Source organism: Haliaeetus leucocephalus, unplaced genomic scaffold (assembly GCF_000737465.1).
Source record: "Haliaeetus leucocephalus isolate CR32 unplaced genomic scaffold, Haliaeetus_leucocephalus-4.0 Scaffold184, whole genome shotgun sequence".
NCBI classification, from domain to species: domain Eukaryota; kingdom Metazoa; phylum Chordata; class Aves; order Accipitriformes; family Accipitridae; genus Haliaeetus; species Haliaeetus leucocephalus.
Genome location: NW_010972620.1, coordinates 4,080,007 through 4,107,266, shown reverse-complemented (window position 1 = coordinate 4,107,266; position 27,260 = coordinate 4,080,007). Strand labels below are relative to the sequence as shown.

Sequence of the window (27,260 nt, the reverse complement as noted above, 5' to 3'; positions counted from 1 at the left end):
TGTTATCACATAAGGTATAGTTAAAAACTTATTATTTTTTATATAATGTAAGTGTGGTCAGAGAATATACACAATGCCAATTAAAAGTTGATACAATAACTTCAAGCACTTATCACACAGTAAACATCGTTAAAATAACTTACTTCAGTGAAATCCCTCCTCAGGAGCTGCTTGTTTCATTTTTTCCTGTGAAACAACCTCCACCCTCTACTTTTTCAAATAAAAACGAAGCTTGCCTGAAATACAGATCTGTGCCTTCACATACCCATTTTTTTCAGGATGCTTACCTGCACACGCTGTCAGAATGAGTTATCTGTATAAATTAGTTGATCTTTGCAAAGCTAAGCTCTCTAAAGCTGTCTTTAAAAACTGTCTCTGCATTGCTTGAAGTCAGTCTCCTTTTAAAAGCCTACATAATATTTCCATGTAAAAATCGTAGCCTATATTCTAGTCACAATATCGCAGGATTACTTTGTTTTATTCTGCGTATTTATTATTAACTTTTAAGTCCTATTCTATGTGTCACTTGTACAATGATAACCGTCTTCCAGCATGGATCTGATTGTAATACAGAAAGCTAAGTTGTAAGTTCCCTGGATGTTCTTTGTATTGTTATTTTGGCAGATTTTACAACAGTTTTTGTTTTACAGCGACAAAATACATCCACATACTGATTTTCCAATGTGTGTGAACTCTTCACCCATGTTTATACCACATTCAGCATAACAATTTCCTAATTTTTCTTAGGATTTTTGCTTCCTTCCATAATGTAGATAAGTGATCACAATGTTCTAGGATGTACAGACCAGATATAAGACAAAAAGCATAAGGCAGCGGTGCATCAGTTTATTGAATTCTTACTTTTTATGTTGCAGATCAGCATAATGACTTTACGAATGTTTGAGCACCTTTTGCAAAAACCCAATGAGCACATTCTTTATAATTTGGTTCTGAGAAATTTAGAAGAAAGAAACTATATGGAATATAAGCCTCTCTGTCAAGAAGATAAAGATGTGGTAGAGAATGGACAGATTGCAGGAGCAGTGTAAGTTTCTTTTTTAAGGGAAGTTTTCACAACAGCTAACTTGGATCCTTATTTTTAGAGCAAAACGGGTTTTTTTCACTAATTGAAAAAAAAGTGAGCAAAGATAACACTTTGAGTGCTGTATGTATTAATCCATATCCATAAAGTGATGCAGAAATTATTATATCAGCAACTTATGGAAATTTTTAGAACAGTAACAGAAAAGCTAAAATTACCAATAGCCTCTTTCCAGAACAATAGGCACTCAAAGGTCTTCATATATCAATTTACTTATGCATCTACCTAGCTTAAGTCTATGTATATTTGTATTGTTTTCAGTGAGATTATTCTTGAAGTCAGGCACTTAGGTGTCTTGCTTACATTTATGTTCTTGAATCATTTTTTGATGGAAGAACTTTTCTGGGCCACTTTACGTAAAATCCTTTTAAATACCCTATGTAACTCTTGTAACTCCTTTTTTTACTGATGGAGTGGTAAGGACTAGTCACACCAGCTATTTTAGGTATCTTAATTTAGATATTTCTGAGTCATCTAAAATAGTCTTATAATTTGCTGGAGTATAACTCTTCTCTCATGTAAAAAATGTGGGTAGAGTTTAAATGATTTAATGCAGTGACTTTGTACGAGTCAAAGATGTGTACTCTGTTGTTCAGATCAAGAAGTTATAATTTTTGTTCAAAACAAAGTTTGTTGGGCATTGGTAAAGGTTGGTATTTCTGCATATTAATTAGGTAAAAAGATATGCATATGATAATGTTCTGGAAAACATCCTAGTTGTTCAGAGAAGAAAAATAGAAAGCATGCTTCTTTACCCAGAGAGTTTCCTGCCTTCCATGACATTCTGTGAATGATTATGTTTTTGTCTAATATAATCTCACAGAGACCTAGAGGAAGATCCATTATTTACTGATCTGTCTCCAGATAACACATTGTCAACTCAAGAGTGGCTCAGTGCTTCTCCACCTGTCAGTCCAGAACATCCAAAAAATGATGGGAAGACTGAAGTTCATAAAATTGTAAATAGGTAAGTTGAAACAAACACTTAAAGAAGTCTCTGAATGTGTGGGTGTCTGCACATACTGTGCAAATTAAATGTACCCCGTAATGAATGTTATTCTGTGCCAGCTGGTAAAATGACTTCACAGAAGGAAATTATGTGGCATTTTATCAGAAAGTTATTCCTGAAAGATTAGAGCCTACAATAAGTAAAAATAATTCAACATAAATGAGAAAAACAGAAAAACTTCAAAGCTAATAGTCCAGTTGAATACTCAGAATTAATGATGAAAGCCTCATTGATTATAAAACTTTCTTTTCTCAAAAATACTTGCTATACTTAAACTGCTGTTACAGGACTTGACCTTCCTGGAGAAGTGTGGGGAGTCTTGCCATAAACATTTTAGGGGGAAAAAAACCCTCAAACTTCCAAGTTCCTTAAACAAATATATAAAAGTAAATAATTGCCATGCTAGAGATAACCTTCTGCTCCCTGAAAATCAAGGGGCACCTCTGTCACCTGTAACATACCTTTGTGCATGTTAGACATACTGCAAATTGGATATCACAAAGAGGACAGGCTCTGCTCTAAGCAACTTAGTGATGGTAATTCTCTTAGCAACTAGTATTAGGACAAATGCTGTTTGCTCTGTTAATACACAGTAGCAAAGCAGCGCTGGTATTTCAGTGCTGACCTATCTACTTACTCAGAAATAATCAAAGGTGTTAGCCAAAGGAAGCAAACAGCCCAAGGACAGTCAGTGTAGAATGCCATAGTCACTTCTTGCCCTCTTTCCCCCAGTACTGCTATATATAGTTTATGGTGGACATGGTTTGGAGCAAAGACGCAAAGAACACTCTCCTAAATTCACCTCATGTAATCTTCATCAGCGAATAGAATTGTTTTCAGGATTTGCAGTGTTTTGCAAATTTGTATTTTTTCAGATAAGGTAACTCTATACGAAAAGTCAGCTACTACATATTTCTGCATATAAATCTTACGGGATCCTCCAGCAGTTCTTGGGGTGTGGAGAAAGCTGAAATTTGGAAACAGGGTCTGAAGACTGAGTTTTATTTTGCTGCCCAGAAGTTTTAGGGTTTCATATTTATTTTTTAAAGAAAGACAGTTCTCTCTAATAAGATTCAGAATTTTCTTATGCTTTTCAGGTCAGATATTGGTGAAGTAATAAGGACATATAGTATTTGCACTACATACCTGGGCAAAGGCAATGATATTTGTAACTGTGACATTTATATGCAAATATTCCTGTATGTTCTTAGATGTTCATTTTTTTTACCACAACAAACTATGGTAAATAAAACTGCCTATGCAGTAGGTTAAGAAGGTTTTTAACTGTAATTCTTCTTCTCTTTTGGCTCATTTATTCCTCAGTAAATTTTCCATATGCTCTAGTAAGATGGAGTTTGACCTTTAGCAAATGCTTGACCTGGTTATGACTATACCTTTTCATCTCCAGTCTGTCTGCTAATTGTCAGAAAATGCTTCCACTGAGTTTTTTACCTCTAGTGCTAGATACAAAAGTTCTGAAGTATATATCTTGCTATTATGAACAGTAGTTAGAATAGGTGTGCTTAAATAGATTTTGTATTCTTAGTTCTTCACATAAAGTTATGGTAGAATCTGTGAATTAATTGGCCAGACAATTCAGTATAGTGTACACTGTTACAGACGATGAGAAAGTATTGATCTGGTGCTCTGTGGATTATAGATATTCATTAATGTACTTCTTTTCTCTTTAGTTTTCTCTGTCTTGTACCTGATGAAGCTAAGTCATCATACCATGTGGAGGGTACAGGTTATGATACTTACCTCAGAGATGCCCACAGACAAGTAAGTCAGTGAAGTCTTCCTTAGTCCTTGAGAATTTGAATTGCTTATGAGAATATACAAATGGTTCTATAAATAGTTCTACTAAATGCATCTTTTGGTAATGGAAAATGGGAAAATTAAATTTATATTTTCTAATGAAAACTTACCTTTGGAGATCTTTTGATGGTGAATCCACCTTGTATTACTCTAGTGGGAATAATGGATGACATTAAATGCATTAATATTCATACAACAAACACACTGAGAGAAGATCCGAACTGCAGATAGATTCTTAATTTGCTTTTGCATTTATCTGCATTCTCTTGGAGAATTGCCTGCCAAGCTGTTTGAAAGGACTAAAGGGAAATTAAAATGCTGCATAGGAGTTACGCAATCTGGGACTTTAAAAATAAAGGCTCATCATAGGGAACGTGTGGCCTAAGGCATTCAGGTTTGAAGTTGGGAGTTTTGGTAGGTAGGGTAAGCTTTATGATTTACTGTTTTGAAATAAATATGAGACTTGTTTGTACAAACATAATCTAAAGTTTCCTTGGTCAGAGGACAATCACTGATCATTTGCAGCTTTCTTATTGAAGCCCTGTGCATCTTCTAGAATAGAGAAATTTATGCAAAGGAGTAGAGTAGCTGAGAGAGCTATATTTAGTAGGTACTTCAAAAATTCCATAACCTCTGAATTATGATATCAGCAGTTTAAGATGGGAAGCTTGGATTTCTGTATTTATTATATTGTTTTATCTGTAGTCTATCCTGAAAAGAAAGGGAATGGAAAATAGATACTGAGGAAACAAAGGTTGATGTAAAATTCCCCTATGTTCTATTCTTGGATGCCCGAAAACACATATCATCTTTGTATTTCTTTCATGCCTTGGGAAAAAGAGTATTGTGAGAGTTATTAAGAGAACAGAATTGGTTTCTGTCACTTCCTGACAATGATACGGCTACTCTTAAAATATTTCCCCCCTAAGAATAGCCCTGCCTATTGCTGTTATTACATCCGAATAGCTGTTCTGCTTCCATATTTCTATTCCTGGAAGCCTACACAAGTAGGTAAGCTACACGCAGTGAAGAATTTCTGAGTCTGTTTTGTCTGTCTTTTGCTTCTGTTTATTGCAGTGTTCCTTTTTTTCACTGCTATAACCTTCACTCCTTTCAAGGTATAGTTCCTTGAAAGTGAGACATCAGGCAGCCCACAGCAAGTCAGAGGCAGAGGCAGAGGTTGAGAAAGACTGTTACTGGTGACAGGAAACAAAGAGAGGGAAGAGAAAGCCCTGAAGTACTTTTTTCAGTTGTATCTCCTGCATATACATGTGTCTTTCCTGTACTGGGAATTAGGGAGCAATGTAGATTGGATAGGAAGATAAGCTACACATAATACAGTGAATGTGTGGTAATGTACTGACAACAAGAATGTATATGAATGCAATTCCTGCTTTGAAGAACCCTGATCAGGATGTGTAGTGTTGGCTTTGCTTTGTGTTTTGGCCCTGGCTGCTTTTTGGAAGCTCTGTTCTCCGCTTGTGTCTTTGAAACTACCCTAATAGCATGACTGTCAAGAAGAAAATGAGGTGCCTACATAGAAACTGATCATGTTTATTTTAGATTGACTGTTCTTTTGAGGCTTAGATTTTTCATGTAGCTACAGATTATGGTTTTAAGGCATATGGACTATTAAAAGCAAAGAAATGGCTTTCATAGAGGTTTGAATCTGTTTTCCTCACTACTTTTTTCTAGTTCCGGGATTATTGTGTCATCTGCTTACGGTGGGAGTGGCCTGGATCTCCCAGATCTTTGGAAAAGTGCAATTTAGAAGCATCATTTTTTGAAGGACACTTCTTGAAAGTCCTGTTTGAAAGAATGGGCAGGATTCTTGATCAGGTAAGGAAAAGCAGGTTATGAATTCCATTTCTGATACTTTCTTCACTACTAAAGGGCCCATCTCCAAGGTCCCATGGATTCCCATCACTCAGATGTCTGTTATAGCATCATATTATTGTGTAATGTCCCATGTCCTTGGTGCAGGTCTCTGTAGGTTGCGGGATGTTATAGTGATCAGCATTCTCAAATTAACAAAAGTAGAGAATAAAAACTCTCCTATCTTTGTTACCCACTTTTTTTGTGTACAAAATGTTTTCTTGACCAGAAATATAATTTAAATTGATGAGTAAGACAAGAATATCCTTTAAGTAAAAGAAGAGGGTAAGATAGTATCTTAGGAATCCTTCAGTACCAGCATCACTGATTCTGTTTTCATTTTCTAGTATTTACACTTAAAAAGCATGTACATCTTTCAGTAAATAAAATACTGTACAGCTCCCTTCTGCCACATTTCAGTGTGAACTTCAATCTGAAGTTGTGTTCTTGAAGCAGTTTGTGTCACTGTGTAAGATGAAAAGAACTTAGTGTATCACTGCTAACATTTCCCCCATTTTTTCACAGTTAGAAAAAAATGTTATCAGTGCATGGAAAGTTTCTAGAAGGTATCCTTTTCCATCTGCAATGTAAAGTAGGGTTTTTTCCCTGTTTGATTATTTTCAACTAATAAAAGTATAGGTGCCAAGGGCAAACAAGTGAGATATAATCTGACTGGCTCCTTGTTCTGAAAAGATGTGACATGTCAGACCCAGATTAGTACAAAGAAATTTAAAGAAAGTGAATTTTCCTGATGTCTGTTTGTTTCTGTATTCAGCCAGCCTGCACGACCTAGTCTTTCTGGGGAGAAGTGAAGTGAAGGCTCAGGGAGGTGACAAGGAGGTTGCCCTGTGTGAAAACTTAATCTTTCTTTGCCTTCTCTAAACTCTGGAGTTAAGTTAGTTAAGTCAATGTTGCTGCTTTAGATCAAGAAGATAACTTTTCTTGCCAGTGAAAATGAGCCCTGAAAGTCAATATTACCCTCCCTGTAATACCAGCTGGAGTTGCTACAGATGCAGTAGTACCAGTTTCAGAATTGTGTACAATTATTTTCTGTTTTGCACATGGACCTATCTACAGAATAAACAGTTAGCTGTGGTAGTGCCAGCTTTCCTGGTCATAAGCAGGACAAGAGCCATTTGAACACATAAATGCATAGGAAACTTGTCAGGAAGCCAGTAGTAGCCTCTAGGTCAGCTTTGTGAGCATTCAGGGGAGAAAGAAGTTTAAGAGTACCAACTTTTGTAATTCAGAAGTCAGCAAAGAAAGCCAAATACTTTTATTGCTGTATTGTGTATTCTCAGGGTCTTGCCTCCAGTAAACACAATCTGCAGACTTGACTAGCTGAAACGGTTATAGATTAGAGTCATGAAGAAAACTGGGCATCATCAGCTCTTAGGAAAAACAAGCCTCATGCATATGAAAGCCTTGTCTGACCAATGACAAATAAATTTAAGAAAGTAAAGAACCCAAGTTATATTCCCTGAGAAACACCTGAGCGTCAGATACGTACAATTACAACAAAAGTAACATCTGGCATGGAAGCACAGTGTCCATGTTGATATACTACCTGTCAGCATGACACACGTTTGGGTTAGTCAAGCAAGGTGTTACGATCTGTGGTGTCAAAAATGGTTCTTGACTCCAGAAGAATTAAAATTAACTGCCTGAGTCAGACAGAAGGGGTAAATCCTTATTATATCGTACCAAAACCCTGCCCTAAAAAACAAACTGAAATTCCTAGGGGTTATTCATAGTGAAACACAAAAATCACATAGAAAAAAACCCAAACCCCAAAACAACAAAACCTGGGTCCTGTCAGTGACAAATTTGACATAATTGGTGCTAATGTCCAGACAAAGTGAAAAATGTTGAAAAGCCTTTAGTGGGGACACAGTACTACTTACAGATTGTGTTCAATGTCTTTTTTGCTTTGTCACAATACTATAGGTAGTTCTTGTGTTTTTACCAGTTTTTATCAGTAGATATCAGAAAACTTTGCAGAGGTGGTAGGTATCACTAACCTAGTTTCTGACAGAAGACAGCTGAGGCACAGAAGTAAAGTAACTTGTTTCAAGGCTTTTCAAATCCAGTACCTCATCTGCTAGACAGTACCTTCTTCCTCCTGTTAATATTATACATTTCTGTGGAACTGACCATTTCCTAAGAATTTTGTAAGAATTTCCTGAACTGCAAATTTTGCTGGTTTTAACCTTTTTAGTTACAGAGAAATTTTTTAGGATGTTGTCTGATGTAAGGCTGTCTTACTAAGTCTGCTGACATGGACAGAAATAAAAGCTCTGTGTGAAGAAGCAGCTTTCCTTAATGCTCTCAATTAGTTCAAATCACAACAGCAATCTGTCTGAACAATGCAGCACGTGTTACTACTTTGTCTCTTTCTCTTCTTGTGAACACCAGATAATGCTCATGGCTTCAAAGCTTCCTAATGAATTGACTGACTCAGACAGCTCTAAAGACCTTCTACAGTTCAGCTAGGTAGGCAGTGGAATGGATTTATGGAAGGAATTTGTGTCTCTGTCTCCAGAGTAACTTTTCCACAATAACTCAAAATGTAGTGATCTCTTTTACCTATAACATCTCTGGTCGAGGGTCTGAAAGCTTCATTTGTTAGAAGATTGGGATGAATCTGTTGCTGGAATATCAAGTACAGAAATAACTGCCACTGACTGGGAGAAATACATGCTTTCACTTCAAAAGATCTGTAAGGCAACTCCTTTTGCAATGCAACAGTGCGTAGTAATGAATTCAGAAATAAGGTACCTAAATATTAGTTAGGTGTCCACATGTAGTCAGTGGAAATTTTGTCAGAACAGCCCCAGTAGTCTCTGGAGCCGTTAGACTGAAAAGCAAGTAGGTGTGTCTTTTAGTGCAAAGTGAATCACCATCTCAGCTTCCTTGACTGTATTGACTAAAAGCTCTACTCAGTTGCCTGAACTGAGGTACCCGTTGCCATTTTTGTGATGCCCAAGATATTTCCACAAGCTTGCAGTTACAACACAGATCTTGCAGGATCCACCCTCTGTGGAACTGTCAAGAGACCAGCAGATACTCTTGAGCATCTGAGATGGCACGAGATGTTTGTGTGTAGGCACGTGTATCAAGTGTCAGATCTCTGTTGAGTAGGCTAATGCGAGCTTAGACATGTAGACATATCTAAATATATCTGTCTTAATCTGAAGCTGAATTCTTCCAAATCTTACAGTCTGGAAAAGAGAAGAATCTGTTCTCTGATTCGTCAGTGGGGTGCTAACTTGAGAGCATAAAGATGATAATTTGAGGCCATGAAATCATCCTCTTCTAGATGTGATTATGCCACTGAAGATGTTACTGCCAATAAGTCAAAGAAATGAATGAGGGCCCTGTAATCCACTTCAGGTAAAATCAACAGGGTTAAGTTATACCGTCTGGGTGTTGGTAACATCTTCAGACTGGCATAGGGATGTACCAAGGGAATGTCTGTCCATCTCTTGTCAATGTAGTCTGTTCCACCACTGAATAGATGGAAGGAAATTCCACTGGTTTGCAAATTTTGGGCTGAATTAAAATGTCAGCTTGTTTTCACTGTGATGAGAAAATCAAAGATGGAAAAAAAAGTACTTAGAACATAAAGAAGCTATGGTGAAAATACTTGGTTTTATGGAAATGAGTTTCTCACTGGAATGGTAAAATCCTTTAAGCTAGGCACTGTTTGTTTCCTAGAAAGTTAGGTACTATTTTTTCCTTATGACTGATTAGCAACTCAGAGCATCTGACAGTGTTGCCTCTCCCATTTGGTTGATTTGGAGAAAGGAGGTAGAGAAGAAGCTCAGAATTTCATGCTGCTTTCCCAGCCTAGGACTGTCTTGTCTCCCTTAACATGCTGCCACAAGATGACCAGGCCTTCTGCAATGGTTCTTTCCAAGAAAAAAGAAAGTAGAAGAGAAACACCATATTAGCCATAAACATGGATTTGTCTCTGAGTTTCCTGAGCTCATACACTTTACAGTTATCCAGGAGAAGCAGGCAGATGTATAACCTAGGCTGATTCTATGCTATTTGTTTAGCTACTGAGCTGAAGAAATGTTTCACTGGAAGGACTTTCCTACAATAAACAAGTGGCTTCAAGTGGCTGTAGCGATTATACAGATAATAACATCTAATACCTAGCTGTCATATTCGCATCTCTTCTGTTGTGGAAAGCAGAGGTTTTGGGCCTGTCTTCTAATCTAACTTTTTACCTTTATTTATTCATAACTCTGCATATAAGGTTCTAGTAGTTAAATAAACACTGGCTGGATGAAAAGAAGCCAGCATGAAAATAACTAAGCACTGTGTTCTCCTTTTTTTGCAGCCCTATGATGTAAATTTACAAGTTACATCAGTGTTGTCCAAACTGTCCTTGTTTCCCCATCCTCATATACATGAATACCTTTTGGATCCTTATGTAAACCTAGCTTCTGGATGCAGGTCTCTCTTCTCTGTTATTGTCAGGGTGAGTAAACACACAGTTAATATTTACATATAGGTGTACAGCAGTGATATATTTAGTAACTTTGTAGTTAGTGGTAGTAGTTGCTGGGTAGTTTAAGTTGGCAAATGGCTTCTCATTGAAAATAGATACTTATGCTCTCGATTTGAAAATCAGAATTTTGGATTTTCTACCAAAACCATTGGAAAATGTATTTCCCAGCATTTATTTTCATTCTGCAAGTCTTGAAAATTGTTTGTTTGTTTAGTTTCATTGTGTAGATGCAAAATATCCCCTCTGGCAATGATGTTGCTTTAAAGTGAACTAGGTCACATTGTCACTTGCAGGCAACATCGGGTAGTGCTGTAAGAACAGGCAGAGTACAGGTTTGCACCTGAATGGGAAAGAGATGGCTTTGATTCACACACAAGCAAAGGACACTCCAGAATATCCTGTGCCTGCAATAATATCTCTGCTTATCCTCTTTTTTTTCTGATGAAGGCTGTTCTTGACAATGAAGTCCTGGATTTATCGAAAGTCCTCTTTCTTTCCCTCTCTGGTTCCATCTCTTCCTGCCAGACCTGCATCCTAGAAGTGCTGGCTGGGTGCCTGTCACACTGCAGTCTTCTCAGTCAGAGATCCCTAGCCTACCCCACGCACCAGCTGTTATTAAGCTGGTCAGGAGCCTATTAATGATGCTTGCCCAGTACTAACGGAGGGCTTAGCTCCCTTTTTCCCAGAAGCCCTTCCCATTTCAAAATATAATCTTCACTCTCTCCCCTTGTGCTTTCCCTAAACCCAGGAATTTAATGGTCAATTGCCTGCATCAACATTTACTAAGACAAATTAATCGTTGGCATAATTAAAATAAGTAATACTATTTATGGCAACAGCTAGTAAGGCTCAAGAGTTCCTGTCCTTTTGTATCTCTACTTTCTCCGCCCACTCACCCTTTTTTGGGGCAGAGCAGCTACTCTGCATGTTGTTTTGTGAGCCTGTGAGGATGCTGAAGTGGGTCTGCATCCAGGGCACTGAAGGCTGTCATTTAAGCTTGCTGCCAGGCACTCTGCAAAGGTATTAGTTTTTTGTGTTGATGGCATTGTGCTTTACAGGTCGTTGGGGACCTCATGGTTAGAATCCAACGCATCCCAGATTTCACTCCCAAACTTCTGCTGGTCAGAAAACGCCTGCTGGGCTTGGAGCCGGAAGGGCCCATGTGAGTAAATATATTGCATATTCTCCAAGACCCATGGCTGCTTTTTGTGCCTGCCAGTCCTGATTCCCTGCTGCTTTTTTTTCTTTCTCAGCATTGACCACATGACGTTACTAGAGGGCGTGATTGTGCTGGAAGAATTCTGCAAAGAGCTGGCAGCAATTGCATTTGTGAAGTATCATGCCTCATCTACACCATAAGCAGCCTTGATGAGTAGCCAGGCTGTAAAACCACCTAGCTTGTTTCAGTCGAAAAGGCTATTGACAACACTGAGATAAGAAGAGGTGGTGCCTCCTGGCAAAGTGTCAGTTGACATTTGGCAGAATTGGAAGACAAGTTACTTTCACCAGAAGTTGACATTGCAAGAAAGAGGGATTCAGATGGACCTAGAATATGATTGAAGGCATTTGGGGAGAAACCAATACAGAGCATTTCTAGCCACTGTGTGAAGAGCTGCAAAAGCTGCATGAAGAGCCACAGACATCAGACCTTGGTTATTCTGTTATAATGACAATGTTTAGAGAGTTGGGTCTTTTGTATGTTCTGGGGCTCGCATACGCCAATTTGCTTTTTTTGACCATACTACTTTTAAAAAGCAAATTAATTTTATAACATTTTCATGTCATAATTCTTTTTCTTTTCAGTTGGATATATGAAAGGAAATCACAGCTATAGTTGCAATGTATATTATTAAGAATGAAGAGCTTAAAAAAATCCACTAATCCATATACAGTGGGATATATTAATGAGGGATCATTTTTGTTTTGGTGAATCTTAAAGACAACTCTGAGCTTGATTCCCCAATGGATTACTCCAAGAGATACATCAGTATAAAATCAATACTAATGGAATCAATCCTGATTCAGCATCACATCCATAACAAGTATATCTGAAGTGTACATGTTTTTAGCATGTTTGTCTCTGTCATTCCAAGTGATTGCTCTTCAGGTCATCTGCGTAACTAGATTTGCTTTAGGTTTTTGCATGTGAACTCTAGTTGCTTGACTCATGTCACCTTTACAGGGAAGTTAATTATAGGTCATTAGTAGTTGTTGCTGAAACAGTATTTTTAATTTCTTTTAAATTGGAATTTAGCCTGAATTGGTTTAAGAATCTTTTGTGCCTTGAAAATTGGCAGCATAAACATTCTGTCATTTTTAGAAATGTTTTTTTAATTGCTTATCTAACCATAGCAGTAGTGGCCAGCAAAAGATTGACTGATGCCAATTCAGTTAAAGTGTTGATACCATATATAGGACCAAAATGTACGCCTGCTTTTCTTAGTACTGGGATGCAGAAGTGTCTCAGTGCATCTTTTTTCAATATGAATACTATCAGCCAGGGCAGGCATTTGCATTGCAAGCAGAGGGCCATTCAGACTTCAGCATGCTTTGCTTCTATTTCTCTAGCGCGATGGCAGCCTGCACTTTGAGACAGTTCCTGCTGCTCACTGCCACATATGCACTGGCAGGTTCAGGTGGCTGTGCTTTAACGTTCAGGTCACACTGAGTTGAGTGACTTGGATGAGAGACCTGTCCTGCTCTCCACACAGGTGTGTAGTACCTCTTTCCCCTCCTATGAACATAATAGCCTAGGCAGGCAAGGTAGAGTTTAGCTCCTTGTGTTTACATTGTATTTCTTTGTTTGTCTTTCCTACTATCCTATTTGCACAGCTAATGCCCATTTCAGATGAGATTGCTCGTACACAAATATGGACTAATTTACTTGGTCACTAGAATTTTTCTGGATTTACGTAACTGTACTTAGAATCAGATTATGCTCTGAATCCATGCCTTTGAGGTCTTGTTTTTTAATATTTATGCAACCTGGATGTTGAGAGGCCTTTTAAGTTAGCAGGTTAATTAGAACAGTGTCACAGTTAATGGACTAAATTTATTCTTGTCACAACAGTGAGGAAGGTCCTGCTGTAAAAGCTTCCAGTACAGGTTCAGCTGGAGAGAGCAGTTCTGGAACTGGGGAAACATTTTGGCAGGTAAAAACCTGTATTCATTGGCTCCATATACTGGGAGGCTTTTGTGCAAAGCGCTGCATTTATCTGGCAAACAGAAGTGTATTTTACTTCCTCACCTTTTTTTTTCTGAATTTAGGCCCAAAGTGTTTTCAGGTCAAAGTGGCATAGCAGGATAAAGTTTAAAAAAATGACACTTTTCACTTTTGTACTTTAGAAACATACCCTGAAAGTAGCAAATAATTTTTAGTGATATGTATTGCAGTCAGTCCATATTAGAAGCTTCGTTAATGTAACATACCTGACACATAGTTTAGAACATGTAAACGTCTATGCAGAGCAATGTTTAATACATACATTTGTTATAAATAAGGTCCCAATTCAGCAAAGCAGTTAAACATAAGCTTAATTTCAAGAATTTTATTCCTAAACAACAGTCTTTTACATGAACAAAGTTAAGCTGTTGAGCGCAAATGCTGATGCTTTACTGCATTTGGGTCTTTGTTGGTTTCGCTTGAGCTTAATTACTTTCTCCTCAAATCTTCTATTTTCATTATTTATTTTTTTTAAAGTGTATGTTCCAGAATACTTCTAATGTCCCAATTTCAGTGGAAACCGGAAGTGATAATACTACTATAAATGAAAGTGAGAGAAATGTTAAACAAAACTTGCAAGAGCATTCCAAGAAATACAATTTATAAAGCCATTCAAGAGATGATTGATCTCAAATGAAAGCATTAACATCACCTCTTTTGTTGTTGTTGTTGTTGTTGTTTTCACTGATACCTGAGCTCATTACACTGTAAGGACTTGTATCAGTCAGCTTCTGGAAGGACTGCTGCAACCTCTGTTGGATTTTAATGCAAAACAGTCTACCGAGCTGCAAACACAAATCTTTCAAGCTTGTCCATGAAGAAAATAAGTAGATATAACTATAAGCACTCTTAAATTCAGGATCTAATTGTTCGGTCTCCAGCAACATAGGTGATGTTCTTGCAAACCAAATGTTATTTAGTTGTTAAATTTGTAAGACATGGATCCATCCTGATAGAAGTGAAGCAATCCTTGAAGTTGCTTTAGCCTAAACTGCTTTTGTGAGTGCTGCCTACAAACCCTTAATTACAGTACATGATGACAATGACCTTTATTTTTGTAAAAGTGATTTAATCTTCCTTAAGAGATGGAACTCAATTATTTTTTGGTGATATTTTTCATGCACTTTTTTTTAAAAAAAAAGGTTAGAAGTTAGTTCAGGTCCATGTTTTCACCTTTCCGATCTATGCATGTCATTGAGGTGCCCATTTTGTTTCTGTGTGCGTGTGTTTGTATGTGGTTATTTATTACCCAGAGATGGACACCTGAGAAAATATATGGCCTGAAGTTCACAGCATATGCAGATCCTCCACATGTCAGTGGGAAATGCAAATGCTTATCACCTTAGAAAATACGGCCACTAGTATTAGAGTGAAATACTTGAGAGGTAATACTAGAGTAATTTTTTATTTCAAAAAGCAGATCCAAACCACATATTAATCCTGATGCACATGTGTGTAAATAGACACATTTTTTACTTTGTTTCCATTTATAGTATGTATTTGATTTAGATTCCGATATAGAAAATTTTGTAATAAGCCATGTGCTAGCTCTGGTAGAACAAGTTTGTCCTTAGTTTCTCATATGACTGTAATATTCCTGGTATTCAGATCCTGTCTGTGTAATGTTCTTACTATGTATTTGTCTGTGCAATATAAAAGCTGTGACTTGATACACAGCTTGAGTCTGGTTGTACATCGCCTATGTATATATATACATATATATATATAAGGACCAGAATCCCGAGCTTGCTTACACTACTATTAGTGTAAAGATTGTCACACTTGATTTTACAGGGCACAAGTAATCATGGAATGGCTTCATAAATGCATGGTAATTTCTACCATAACCTGCTGTGTAATTTCACAGATGACATTTTATTGTTGCTATTTGTCTTGCTAAAAGAAATACTAAACCGAAGTGCTAGGTAAAATCGAAGGATTATGTAGTAGACTTGGGGCTACATGGAAAATCCATGTCTGATACTGCATATCATATAGGGTTTTCAAACCATGATCCTCAGTGCTTTCTGTGCCCTGTAAAATAGTGTAACTATATGAAATATATACTCCTTGTTTTGCCTCCTGCCTTGTTTACATTAAACAGAGGATATTCAGTAAAATTTTTCTATTAAACTTTGTGTAGGTCACTTACTGACAGTCTTGCCAAGGTTTCGCAAGTGTGGGATTTCCAGTGAGGAATTGTTGAAACAGCCACATTACCAGACGTACAATATTAAGTTTTATGAAGGAGGTTGTGATAAATTCCAACTTTTTGTGCTAAAAAATGCATGGAGGATTAAAAGGGATATTCTCAAAATAAATTAATTTCATCGAAGCAACTGCTTCTATTATTACAGAATCCATTACAGGTTTTGTATGGATAGCCTTGAGACAGAAAATTTTTTAACGTTTTACATCATGCTTTTGATCCTGAAGTCCTTTCATTTATTTTTATTACATCCTGAAGTCCTTTCATTTATTTTGAGTCTGTCACTGCAGCATCTTCTGGGATAAACCTGTTTCCTGTATGTACTGTACCATACTGTACTGTGGAGGGCACGGAGTGAATCAGCATACTCTTGCCCATGAAAATTGGAAGCTAAGGGAAATGGCCAGGATGGAGTCATCCTGAACACAGATTAACGTCTGCTCTTCCTGAGAGCTCTAATATCTTTCAAGACTGCAGGTGGTCAAGACCTTGGTTTTCTATTGCATTTGAGTGCAGAGAGCGTCAGTCACAACATTAGTTTATTGAATTGGATACAAATGTCATGTACGTGAGTAAGCATCATTTCTTCCTTCACGGCCTTTGAGGAAGGCTTTTATACATAGGTTTAGATATATTTTTTTTATATATTTTAGAATTGTATTTGTTGGGTATTTTTTCTTAGTATCTCATCTAGTTTTGGTGTCCTTAGAGTTTTCATCTGCTTTTTAAAAATCTCTTTGCTCTGTAAGATCCCCTCTGAGGACTACACTTGGATGTTAAGCTGTTTCTCCTTCTCAGTATTTAACAGCTGCAAGTGCTCTTGCATCTTTAACAAGAAGAGCGCTACAGCAAGATGATACACTTGACAGCTTTTTTTACAGCTCTCAGCATCTTTCCCCCATCCTCTTGGGTCTCAGAGATTGTCATCTCCCACCCTAGATCATTTATTTGCTGTGCCTGCATGAGGCATTTAGAGATTTAGGGACACTTTGCTTCTTCAAGCAGTGAGGAAGTTGTATCAAAATTGCACATTTTATATCTTCTTGTATCTTTCTCTTACTTTGATATCCTTGAAATGACTGGATTATTGAAGCATGATAATCTTATGGCACTTGCATTCTGATGCAAGATTTTGGGGCTCTACATCCTATTGGAAAAAAACCAGAGTATTATCAGTGTGTGGTCTCTTAATTCATATTCATTAACTCATTTTACAGCTTCTCAGTCGAAGATCTCAATGTAGATACAAGTAGCGCAGGATCTACTGAATTTGTTAACCTTTAAATATTAACAGAACTGGTGCTGTCAAAGTCTCAGGGATTTTGCTAGTTTGGTATGTGATCCAATTGGATTAACGTGGATTAATGCTCAGAGAAGTGAATCTGTCACAACTTGTGTGAGCCCTTTTGGCCTAAACCCATATGTTCCTGGTGCATCCTTTATCAGCCAAGGTTCCCTTTGAAAGATGAGAAAGAGAACTGAAGAGCAATTTAGGAATCAAGTGAAGCATATGGTGGATTAAAGTTTTCAGGTGTCATAAGCTTCTTGGGAATGCCAAAAAAGAAAGTGTGAAAAGTTAAATTTTACAGGTTCAGACCGGTTGCTGGCATTGCCTTTGGAGTCAGATCTGTGAGGATAAAAAGCTGCATCTTGGAACGTGGTATCTCACCAGGCTATTTAAATTGCCCTTGCTAGGATGGTATATATATTCTGAACTATGTTTCATTAAATTCCTTCTGGTTATTACAATAAATGCTGCTGCTGGTATAAAATCTGCTAGAATAGTGCTGTCGAACTGACAACTTTGTCAGTGTCTTGTAACTTTAATGAAGTAGATGCATCTTGCTGGCTTTGCCTTTCTGCTCTACAGCATCATAATTCATTAGGGGTTTGGGTGGTGTCCCCTCCCTCTGGTAAAACATTTTACGTACTGAAAAATATGGAAACACGTGAAAGAAAGGACCCAGTTACAGTGGTAGGCTGTAGGAACATGAGGAAAAGCATATTCTTCTTAAGCACCTTCATTTTCAAAAAAGGTGAACCTTGTTATATTCCAAGGTGATCAGTTCTCTGAAATAACAACTGTTGAAAAGAGGGAGGGTATCCTCCACAGGGCGCCCTAGATGGTAAGTATAAACCTGCTTCAGTAATTTGCACTGAGGACAGCAGAAATGAGACATTTGCATTGTGTTTCAAGGTGTATAGTATCCCGTTTCCAGTTTGGAGAGGTGAAGCAGCTGCAAATATAAGTCATGCTGAGTAGTAACATATAACAAGACTACAGGAAGTTCTGCAGAAAACAGCGAAAGATACTAAACTGATTTAGGAGAGGAGGGCAACAGAGGTAACTACGTTTAGCATAGTTAAATTATGGCTTAGGGTTAGAGGAACATTACTTCCCAGTAAAAAGATTTGAAAGCCTTAAGCCAAGATTGAAGGAATTGTGGAGCTTAATTTATCAGAATGCAATTAAGCATGATGTAATGTCATTGAGGAAAATTGATACTCATTGTCAATGAAAACTTCCTGGCAGTGAATGCTGCTAGACCAGAAGTGGAAGGAGCCTGTAACCTCACACTTTCAACACCAGACTGGACAAAACATTGAATCTTTCAAGAGGAAACAGCCTGTGTTGGTGAGGAGATGAAGTAAACATGCATTTACATTCTCGGACTCCCAGCTAATTAACGGTTCCTGAATAACTTGAATTTGTTCTGCTAGAAAGCAGTGAGGGGGACTGATCCACTTGAGCATCTCCTGTAAATGAGGAAAGTTGCTGCAATCTGAGAAAAGCAATTTTCAGCCTTCCAAAATGCGACTCGCTTACATAATAACCTCTTTGCAGAAGCGGCACCCATTACACGCAGCAGGCGGTACAGCTTGATTAGCGGGGCCGGGATCCCCCCATGCTGAGCTGCCTTGGAGAGAAGAAACAAATTACCTGTTCTCTGAATCATCATTATCCTTTACTTGAGAAACCCACTTCTACTTCCCTCATCTCCGCATCCACAGGAAGCACCTGTCAAGTTCGTATTTCTTAATTTGGGTCATGAATTTTTATTTCCTAAGGTTTTCAGAGACTGCTGTTTTTACTGTTAGCAGAATGTCCATCAACGCTCTGCATATTTCCAGACAATTTTCCTTTCAGCTTCCTATAAAGGAAAGAAATCTTTGTATTGTTTATCCTGCCTTTTGAGACTCGCGTTCTCCTGCCTTGTTAATTCCTCCCTTTCAAATCCCTGAAAATGTTTTTCGTCTTGTCCTTCACCTTGGGGATTCTGCAGTCAGCAGTTTGTGCAGTTCAGCAGGCAGGGAGTGTTAAGGACAATACAGACAAAAGCAGAGCTGCTTCTGTCCACACAGGTCCAGCTGCAGGATCTGCAAGGGAAATCCTGTCTACATAGCAAACGTGGCTGGGGGGATCAAGAAGGAAAACCTCAGCACCCTGAAATCAGTGGGAATTTTGCCATCAGTAGAAATGATGCAAAGTCTTCACCCCCTGCTTTGCAAACTCATTTTGGCATTTCTGATAATGTTTTAAGTTTTTCAGAAGGAAAACAGGAGTGAGCATTATCAGAGAAGAAAAAATTGGGTTCACGAGTTTCCTACGATGCCTGAAGAAAACTGCATAGCTTGGTCATGTTTAAAAGACAGACATTAAAGGAGTGATTTAAAGAACACATCTGCACAAGTACTGACCTGGCAACAGTTCTGAACTCGCCAACAGCCGTGTTTGATACCAGCTCAGCGCAGGGACCGTGGACCAGCATCTGCTCAGGCAGGTGTGGGACAACTGGTGTCTCGGACCAAGGGAAGTGCAATAGTTTGTAACCCTTAGAGGGGATCTTACAGCATTACCACAGAAGTAAAGCATAAGCCAAGGACAGGAGAATCATTTTTCCTATATGTATGAAATGTATACTTCATATATTTCATATATCTGGTTGCTCAAAATTTTGTTGTTTTGATGGTGCTTCTTTCTTCAAATAATCAAACACAAATTCCTAAGGAACTGAAGCCTGAAGAATTTGGGATCAAAATTCAGTCACCCAAATCGCTTGGCCTTGCTTACATAGGCAAAAACTTGTCAGGCTCATGTTAAGATACACATTTAAGCCAGTGATAACTGAAGTATTACCCTCTCATAGCCATATGCCAGAGACAGCTTTGCTGTTGGTAAATAAGACCTTACATTAACAGCTTAGAGTTCTGCTGTTCCCTGACTTTTTGCTGAAACTTAGAAAAAGTAATAGTAATACTGAGTAAAACATGCATCAGAACTGTGCGAGCAGTTTCATGCTATATATATTAAATGTCTGCTTCTCTGGAGCCATGATCTCAGCTTGGATCATTAAATAAGGAGTTGGTTTAATATCAACCAACAAATCACAGTAAACCTTGATGTTTTCAAGATGGCAAATATGCAGGAAACTAGATTTATCAAACCTTAGGTTTATGTTCTAAAAGATCAAGAGTGAGCATAAACCCTTTTTTCCCCTTTTGTAATTAATTCCAAATGTCAGTTTGATCTACTAGTATGATTCTAATTGCCAAATTTCTAAAATAGTGTTGCCTTTCTGTTTCTAAATATCAACCAAACAGAATAGTGAAAAGATAAATGCCTTGATATGATTAAATGTGATCTGTTCAACCAGTGGGACAGTACCACAGCTTCAAAACCACTCTCTCCACTTTATGTCTCTCAAGTGAGATGCTGACAAGGAGCGTTCTGGCTGGTTTTGTCCAAGAGAAACATGAATAACAGGAAAAGTTTTTGCCTTTTACCTCTGGGGTAGAAAGTGGAAGTACATTATGATGGATAGTTTGGGCTTATGGTATATATACTTACCCTGTAAACCATTATTTGTTTATTTCATTTTATTTCAGAAAGAAGCAAGGGTGTGGGAACTGTAAAAAAGTGATGCTAATAATTCTAGCCAGCATATGCAGCGGTTGGTGTCATTTCGAGGAACATACTACTTTTACCCCGATCACTGTGCATTGTTCTGCTAATTGTTTAGTTATTTTTAAGCAGTTTGCTTACTGCCCACACACTGAGGTGATGCTGAGTAATTTGAGCAATTTTATTGGGTTTGTGGGTTTGAGTGACAAATATGTTTTTTTCTCCATGTGAGAGCTGGATGATTTAGTCTATTAATAGAGGAAGCTGTCACAGAGGAATTACATACACAGACTTCATTTAACTTTTTAAAGTACAAGCTATATAGGTGCAATTCATCTTTTCAGCTCTTCAGGTATTAAACTGTTTAGTGGAAGGGGCTTGACTTCTTAGTCTTGACTCAGTTTTCTACAGAAACTTTTTTTGCTCAGCAGCTGTATGAACAATTATCAGAATCCCCTAAGAAATTGCTCCAGCATTGGCCCCGTTGTTTGTTACTTCAGGGGAAAAAGATGGGCTTCAAGAGCAAGCTGACCCAGATGCCAGATAAAGATCTTCTCCAGGTTGAAACTGGAATTCAATATAGAAAACTTGCACCATCATGAGCCAAGGTCAGTATAATTGTGTAACTCAACTATTTTAGCAGCTGAATATTCAACCTGATTAACCTATTTATAGCTTTATACTAATTCAGTACCATTTATTCCAGAGGCTCCATGAAATTTTATAAACACAGCCAAAGAGGCACCAATCCAGCATGCAGTATTTAATGAGTTGTTTTTCATTAAGGCAGGTGAACAGCAAACTCCTGATGTTGGGCTGATCCCCTGTCTGCAGCTCCCTCCCTTGGGTGATGAAGCTGGGTATTAGCAGTGTCTGAGTTGGATGGGAAGCAAATGAGAAACTTAAGAATAGCATAATAATGCAGCCGTGTAAACCGGTTACATCGTAGTGCCATTGCTAGTTAAAGGCCACAGGATTTGTGCTGAGTTTGCAAGGCCTCAGGGCTGAGGCGCACCACGCTTGCTTTGTCTGAACTTTTATTGGCCTGCCTGCAGCTTTGTTTTAATTTGATTTAGCTGTAACAGCAGTTTTTCTTCTGACCAGGTGGCTACAGCTAAATTCTTTTACTTCGCTTATCATTGCAGTGGTACCGCTGCAGTTCTACACTCTAACAACATAATGCAGTATAGAGAAACATGGGGCTGGTACGATGGCTGAGGACTTGAGAGCGTTAGAGCAGAGGAATACTGGCGTGGGGCGAAAAGAGATGGGGCACGGGTTTCGCACTGGAGACCCCACAGTGAAGAACTCGCCCATGGTCAGTTAAAGAAACGCAGACCTGTAGCTGGACAAAACTGGTTTTAGGTTTAACAAAGACAGCCAAGAAATATCGTCTAGCATACTTAAAAGCTGCTCTACATAGCAAATTCAGATGTGATGTGGAGCTGCAGAACAATGGGAGGAAGAGGAAAAGTGTAAAACAGGTTAGCAAACGTGTTAAAATGAACCCAAGTGGATCTCGGAGACAAAACTACCAACATGAACATGATAGTCCTCCTGGCGAAGACTCCAGATGCTGATGACCTGCTGTAGCAGCCTCCCCCCCCCCAATGACAGCACCGACCATGGTGCCCCGAGGAGCAGGGGAAGGGGGCCATAGCGTCACGAAATGGGGCGGAACATAGGAAGAGCAATTTTAACTGGTTTATTATTAGCACTGAAATTTTTTGTGCCTAGAAAAAGCTGCTGCTTTCTGTAATAACTAAATCTGGGCTGATAGTGACTCTTGGAACAGACTGCAAGGATTTCAACTATACTTATAATAAATTCTTGGCTTCATATATAGGGTGTGTTTCCTCTTTGCCTATAAACAAATTTGGGGGCATAACAGTAACAAATACATTTTAGAACTACAAAAAAAAAAAAAAGGCAAGTAAGAGGATCAAACACACCAGGCAAACTTCAGTCTCCTGCTGCCAGGGAGAAGATTCTGACAAAGCAGGGACAGATACTTCTATCTTCTGATGAAAAATTTCATCTATTTTGTTATTGGTTTTCATCCTGATACCCTCCACGCTGTGGCAAAGCTGCTTGCGGGTTTTTCCTGCATAAGAACAGTGACATTTGATTTGAAATCTGTCTAGAACCGAGACTGGGGTTATGCATGAGGCTGTTGGTAAATACCATTCTTCAATATTTAAATGGTGCCGAAGCCCCAATTTGGAGACTTTAGCCAAGTGCAGCCACATCATCCCTATTAAAGAAACAAGAACACCTGAGTCCAAGCATTTTATAACAAAAGCTCTTTTTCTTTGCTTTGAATCTAGACATCTCACTCAAGTCAAATTCTACTCTGCTACTGCCTCCAGGTTTAACCAGAATAAAAAATGACTACTATGACAGTCAGTATGACCAGACTGCAAAAATAGAAACACAGAATTTCATTTGCATGCCCATCATTATTTAATCCAGCAACCAGCAGACATTAAAATTTCATTTTACCAGAACATATTTTTCTTTGGATTGGGTCCCAAATAATTTGATTCCCCGGTTATTACATTGTTTCAGTGGCAACATACCCACACCATGATTATTCTTAAGGGGGTCAGTGTGCATGTGGGAAACAAAGCGCTCATCAGTGGGTACCACTCTTAGTATCCATTTGTCTCTTGGTTCCCTGAATCACTGTTACAAAGCATTTCCAGGGAGCTGATACTCATGTTTTAAACCATTATGTTTCCTACCATTTATAAGCATGTCTGAGCCAGAAATCATTCAGCGGCTGTTGCTGCTGCATCCTTCAGGGACAAAATGTTCTAAAGAGCTAATGTTGCTCTTTCATTAAGAAACCTATTCAGAACCACAGAGAGTGATTTTGACAGTGCAATTGGTAGTTGCTGTAGGGTAGGAGCTTGACAGGAGTCCTATTTTACACTAAATGAATGTATACTGTTTATTAAAGAAGCAGAGTCAGTTACAGATTTTGGTATGCATACATAAGTATATACCTGTGTGTCTCATGCGCTCTGCCTCTCTGGATTGCACAAAATAATTCTGCCTTGATACATGAAAAAAAAATAATCTGTTGTTTCTGGCCAGCCCTGGCATGAAGAGTAAGAAAGGAGAAGGAAAAGGAAAAGGAAAAAAAGAAAGACAAAAAAGAAGAAAAAGAAAAAGAAGGAAAAGGAGGAGGAAAAGGAACACAAAAAGGAAAAGAAAAAGAAAAAGAAAGGAAAAGAGAGATTCCTACAAACCCAACATCAGTCATTTCACCCAGAGTATCTCATGTTTTTCTAGCAAGAACACACTTTGCTTTTTTGTATAGAATTATAAAATCATTTAGGTTGGAAAAGACCTTTAAGATCATCGAGTCCAACCATAAGCCTAATACTGCCAAGCCCACCACTAAAACACGTCCCTGAGCACCACATCTACATGTCTTTCAAATACCTCCAGGGATGGTGACACCACCACTTCCCTGAGCAGCCTGTTCCAATGCCTGACAACCCTTTCAGTGAAGAAATTTTTCCTAATATTCAATCTAAACCTCCCCTGGTGCAACTGGAGGCCGTTTCCTCTTGTCCCATCGCTTCTTACTTGGGAGAAGAGACTGACACCCACCCACGTGTTTCGGTGGGTTTAAGCGTGGGTAGAGAGAGAAGAGGACATTTAGTGAATAAGAGAAGGTAAAATGAAGGGCATTAAGGTTCAAAGTGACAGGATAGATTAACTGCTTGCAAAGATGAACAAGGGTATAGTTTCACATTACGGTTCTTCTGGTGGCAAAGCTGGTTTTAAAAAGTTTGTATCCTTAGCTGCCAGGCACCATGTTTTGTTCTTGTTGAAAGACGTACATAAACAAGAACACTTCCCTGATCTTTGCAACACAGCCCAAAAGGTTCAACCAGCACAGCCGAAGGTTATAAACTGCTGTCTGGAGGTGGAAACATGAACCAGGGTGGGAATGCGCAGCAAATTTCTGCTTGGCTTCATGAAGAATGGGAAAGGGCAGCAATCTCCAGCAAGGAAGGATGGTTGCATGGCTGGACTGGGGAGCTGGAAGGAGCTGGTTTCTGTCCCTGACCCTGCTGTACGACCCATCACCTCTGTTACTATAGCATGAGAGAAATATTACTGAAAGTATCTCTTCAGAAAAGTGTAGTTATGTCTCATTAATGCAAGTTTAATGGAAGATGGTATAAAAACACAGCTTTGTTATCAGTCCCTCTCATCTTTCTAAGTGCCACTGCACAGGTAATTGCAGACTTTCAAAATTAGATCTCCTGGTAGTGCTACCGAACACATATGCTTGTGTCTTAGCAAAATGTTCTTTGCAAGGGCTTTGGAGATCAAAGACAGTCTGGGCTTGATTGGAAACCAATTATCTACTGCTGTGTGGACCTTTGAAAACTAACAGGATTTTTATTTCCTTTATCCTTTGATCCCCAAATTGAGCAATATAAAGATGAGGAAAAGCATAACAAAAGATCAGATGTACCAGGCGAAGAGTGAAAAGGGAAAGCAAGAATGTGCCTATAGGTTAGATGGATAGATTTGAAAATATATAAATTTAAAAAAATCAGGCTACTGGATTAGAAGACCCCAACAAGCTACAACCATAAGCAATGTATCTTTCAGCTCAATACCTCTGTAACTCAGAAAATCACCTAAACGCAGAGTTGCAATATGGATTACCTATGGATGTCTATAGGAAAGATATTTTTTTCCTCCATATGCAACTGGCATTACAGAATTACTTGTGCAGCTGATGCTACTTAAAGTACCATTTCTCCAGCAGTACGTTGCTGTACCTTTGATCTTACTGCCTAATTTCTTTAGCCTTTCTCCTACTCTTTTCCTGGTTTGGCTTCACGTTCCGGGAAGAATCCAATGCCAACAAGCGTGCCTTAAGGCTCCAGCTCTAACTTGTCGTTTCCAGTGCTGTCAGCAGACTGAGGGCCAAGGCAAGCAGCTGCAGATCCATTCGCTTCTGTAGCATTTCACCCGCTTCTATGGCCCTGTTACTTTAATTTTAGTTTCGCTGTTTGGGGTCAGTCCTTGTACTGAGACAATTAACACTGAGCATGTGAAATCTGATAGGGATTTAAAGCAAAGGGTGAGTGGTTGCCACCTGGTGAGAGGAGGAGAAAGGAGGGGGAGGATGAACGAGCGGGACCTTTTCCTTTTTCATCCTGCGCACATTAGTGGATCAATGACTGAAATGGATGAGGGTGCTGCTGAAGTGTCACGGCAGTGTAATGATGTAGCTGCTATTAATGGCTAGAGCTCCAGTCCGGAAATTATAGTTGAAGAAATGGGAAAAAAAAAATTTCTGAGGGCTCTGAATTGGTGATTTGAGGATTGTAATTTAGTGCTTGCTTTCATATTTTGTAAAATGGCTACTGTGCACATTTTCAGTAGTTTGCCTGTTTTTTAAGGAAGGAATAAAGTCAATAAAGTGTGTTTGATCACGATTCTCCTTCCATTCCCCATCTAAGGTAAGACACACAATCAGCGATGGTGGCTCTCCTATAAATCAAGATCTATTTCATGCTTTTTAGTAGGTCTGTTTGCGGTGGGAAATGTACCGTCAGCTCTCTGGCTGTCTGGATTTAGAGCAGATGTACAAAATATTATAGTTTATATGGCCTGTGAACTCAGCGTATTTCAAGATCAAATTCCTATTACACTAAAATCACTGGCAAAACCATGGTTATCTTCAGGCGGCCTGGATACAGACACAGTAAAAAACCCACAACAACTGGCCAAAGCAAACCAAAAATCCCACAGCAAAAGCACCTCGTCTTGCAAAATTGTTGAAAAGGCCAAATCTGCTGTTCTCAGCTAAATCTGTGACCTCAGGGAGGTTGTACCCTTCCACCAGCAGTTTGACCGATACCAGGATCCAACAGGTTTTTTTTCCATATTGACTTTCTTTGGGCTCCCCTTCTCCTACGGTAATTAGACAGGTCAGAGGGGAGAGCATGAAGGGAGGGAGTTCAGCTCCCTCCTCGCTGAAAATGATGCAAAGGAATGTCATCTGCTTCTGAGCCACTACAAAGTGAATACACAGAAGTCTATAAGAAAGCTGTCTACAAGAGCACTGTTTCCACTCACATCTTTCAGGCTAACCTACTTTCTGCTGCCTGCTCTGAGGCTTTTCCCTTTGTCCCTGCTGTGGGCGGCTGCTGTAGCTGCTGCCGAGGCTGCGGCTGCCCTTTCTGCAAGCAGGCAAGGGGAAAGCATCCAGCATGGGCTGGGTGAAACAACCGACCAGACCACTCGGCGGTTCCCACCTAAAACCGTCCGGCCTGCCGAGGCGAGGGGAACTCTGCCCTTCACAGGCTTGCGTGACATTGCTGGGGCACCCGCTGGTCTCCGCTCCCAGCCCTTTCTGCCTGCCCAATTAATTCTCCGCAGCTCTCTTAGTGGAAGCTTTAGTGCATACCAAAAAGGTTTTTCTCTAATTTCAGACTCCCAACTTTTTCTCTGCGCTTCCTAAATAGTGGAGGCTGTCTGATGAGGCGGCTCGGGGTGAGCAAGGAGAGGAGACCATGAGGTAAACAACAACGGATGATAGCGCATAAATATTTCAGAAAAAT

The 27,260-nt window shown here is 38.9% G+C and overlaps 1 protein-coding gene across 9 annotated transcripts in view; it reads left to right on the top strand.

Annotated features, from left to right (window-relative positions):
* The window catches only part of FAM160B1 (family with sequence similarity 160, member B1), a 35,384-nt gene extending 12,808 nt beyond the window's left edge, over nt 1–22,576 (top strand). The window contains exons 10-18 of one of the 9 annotated variants that reach the window (XR_774187.1): nt 876–1,045; nt 1,926–2,069; nt 3,803–3,893; nt 5,625–5,768; nt 10,153–10,293; nt 11,382–11,485; nt 11,577–13,034; nt 13,394–16,323; nt 21,090–22,576. Coding sequence is in view for 3 of the 9 variants with exons in the window: in XM_010564716.1 (XP_010563018.1) it covers nt 876–1,045; nt 1,926–2,069; nt 3,803–3,893; nt 5,625–5,768; nt 10,153–10,293; nt 11,382–11,485; nt 11,577–11,682 (900 nt within the window). In the remaining 6 variants the exon portion in view is untranslated. Of the gene's footprint in view, nt 1–875; nt 1,046–1,925; nt 2,070–3,802; nt 3,894–5,624; nt 5,769–8,410; nt 8,481–9,024; nt 9,187–10,152; nt 10,294–11,381; nt 11,486–11,576; nt 17,035–21,089 lie in introns of those variants that run through there. The other 8 variants (XR_774184.1, XR_774185.1, XR_774183.1 and 5 more) reach the window with 8 other exon arrangements.
* The last annotated feature ends 4,684 nt before the right edge of the window (nt 22,577–27,260 follow it).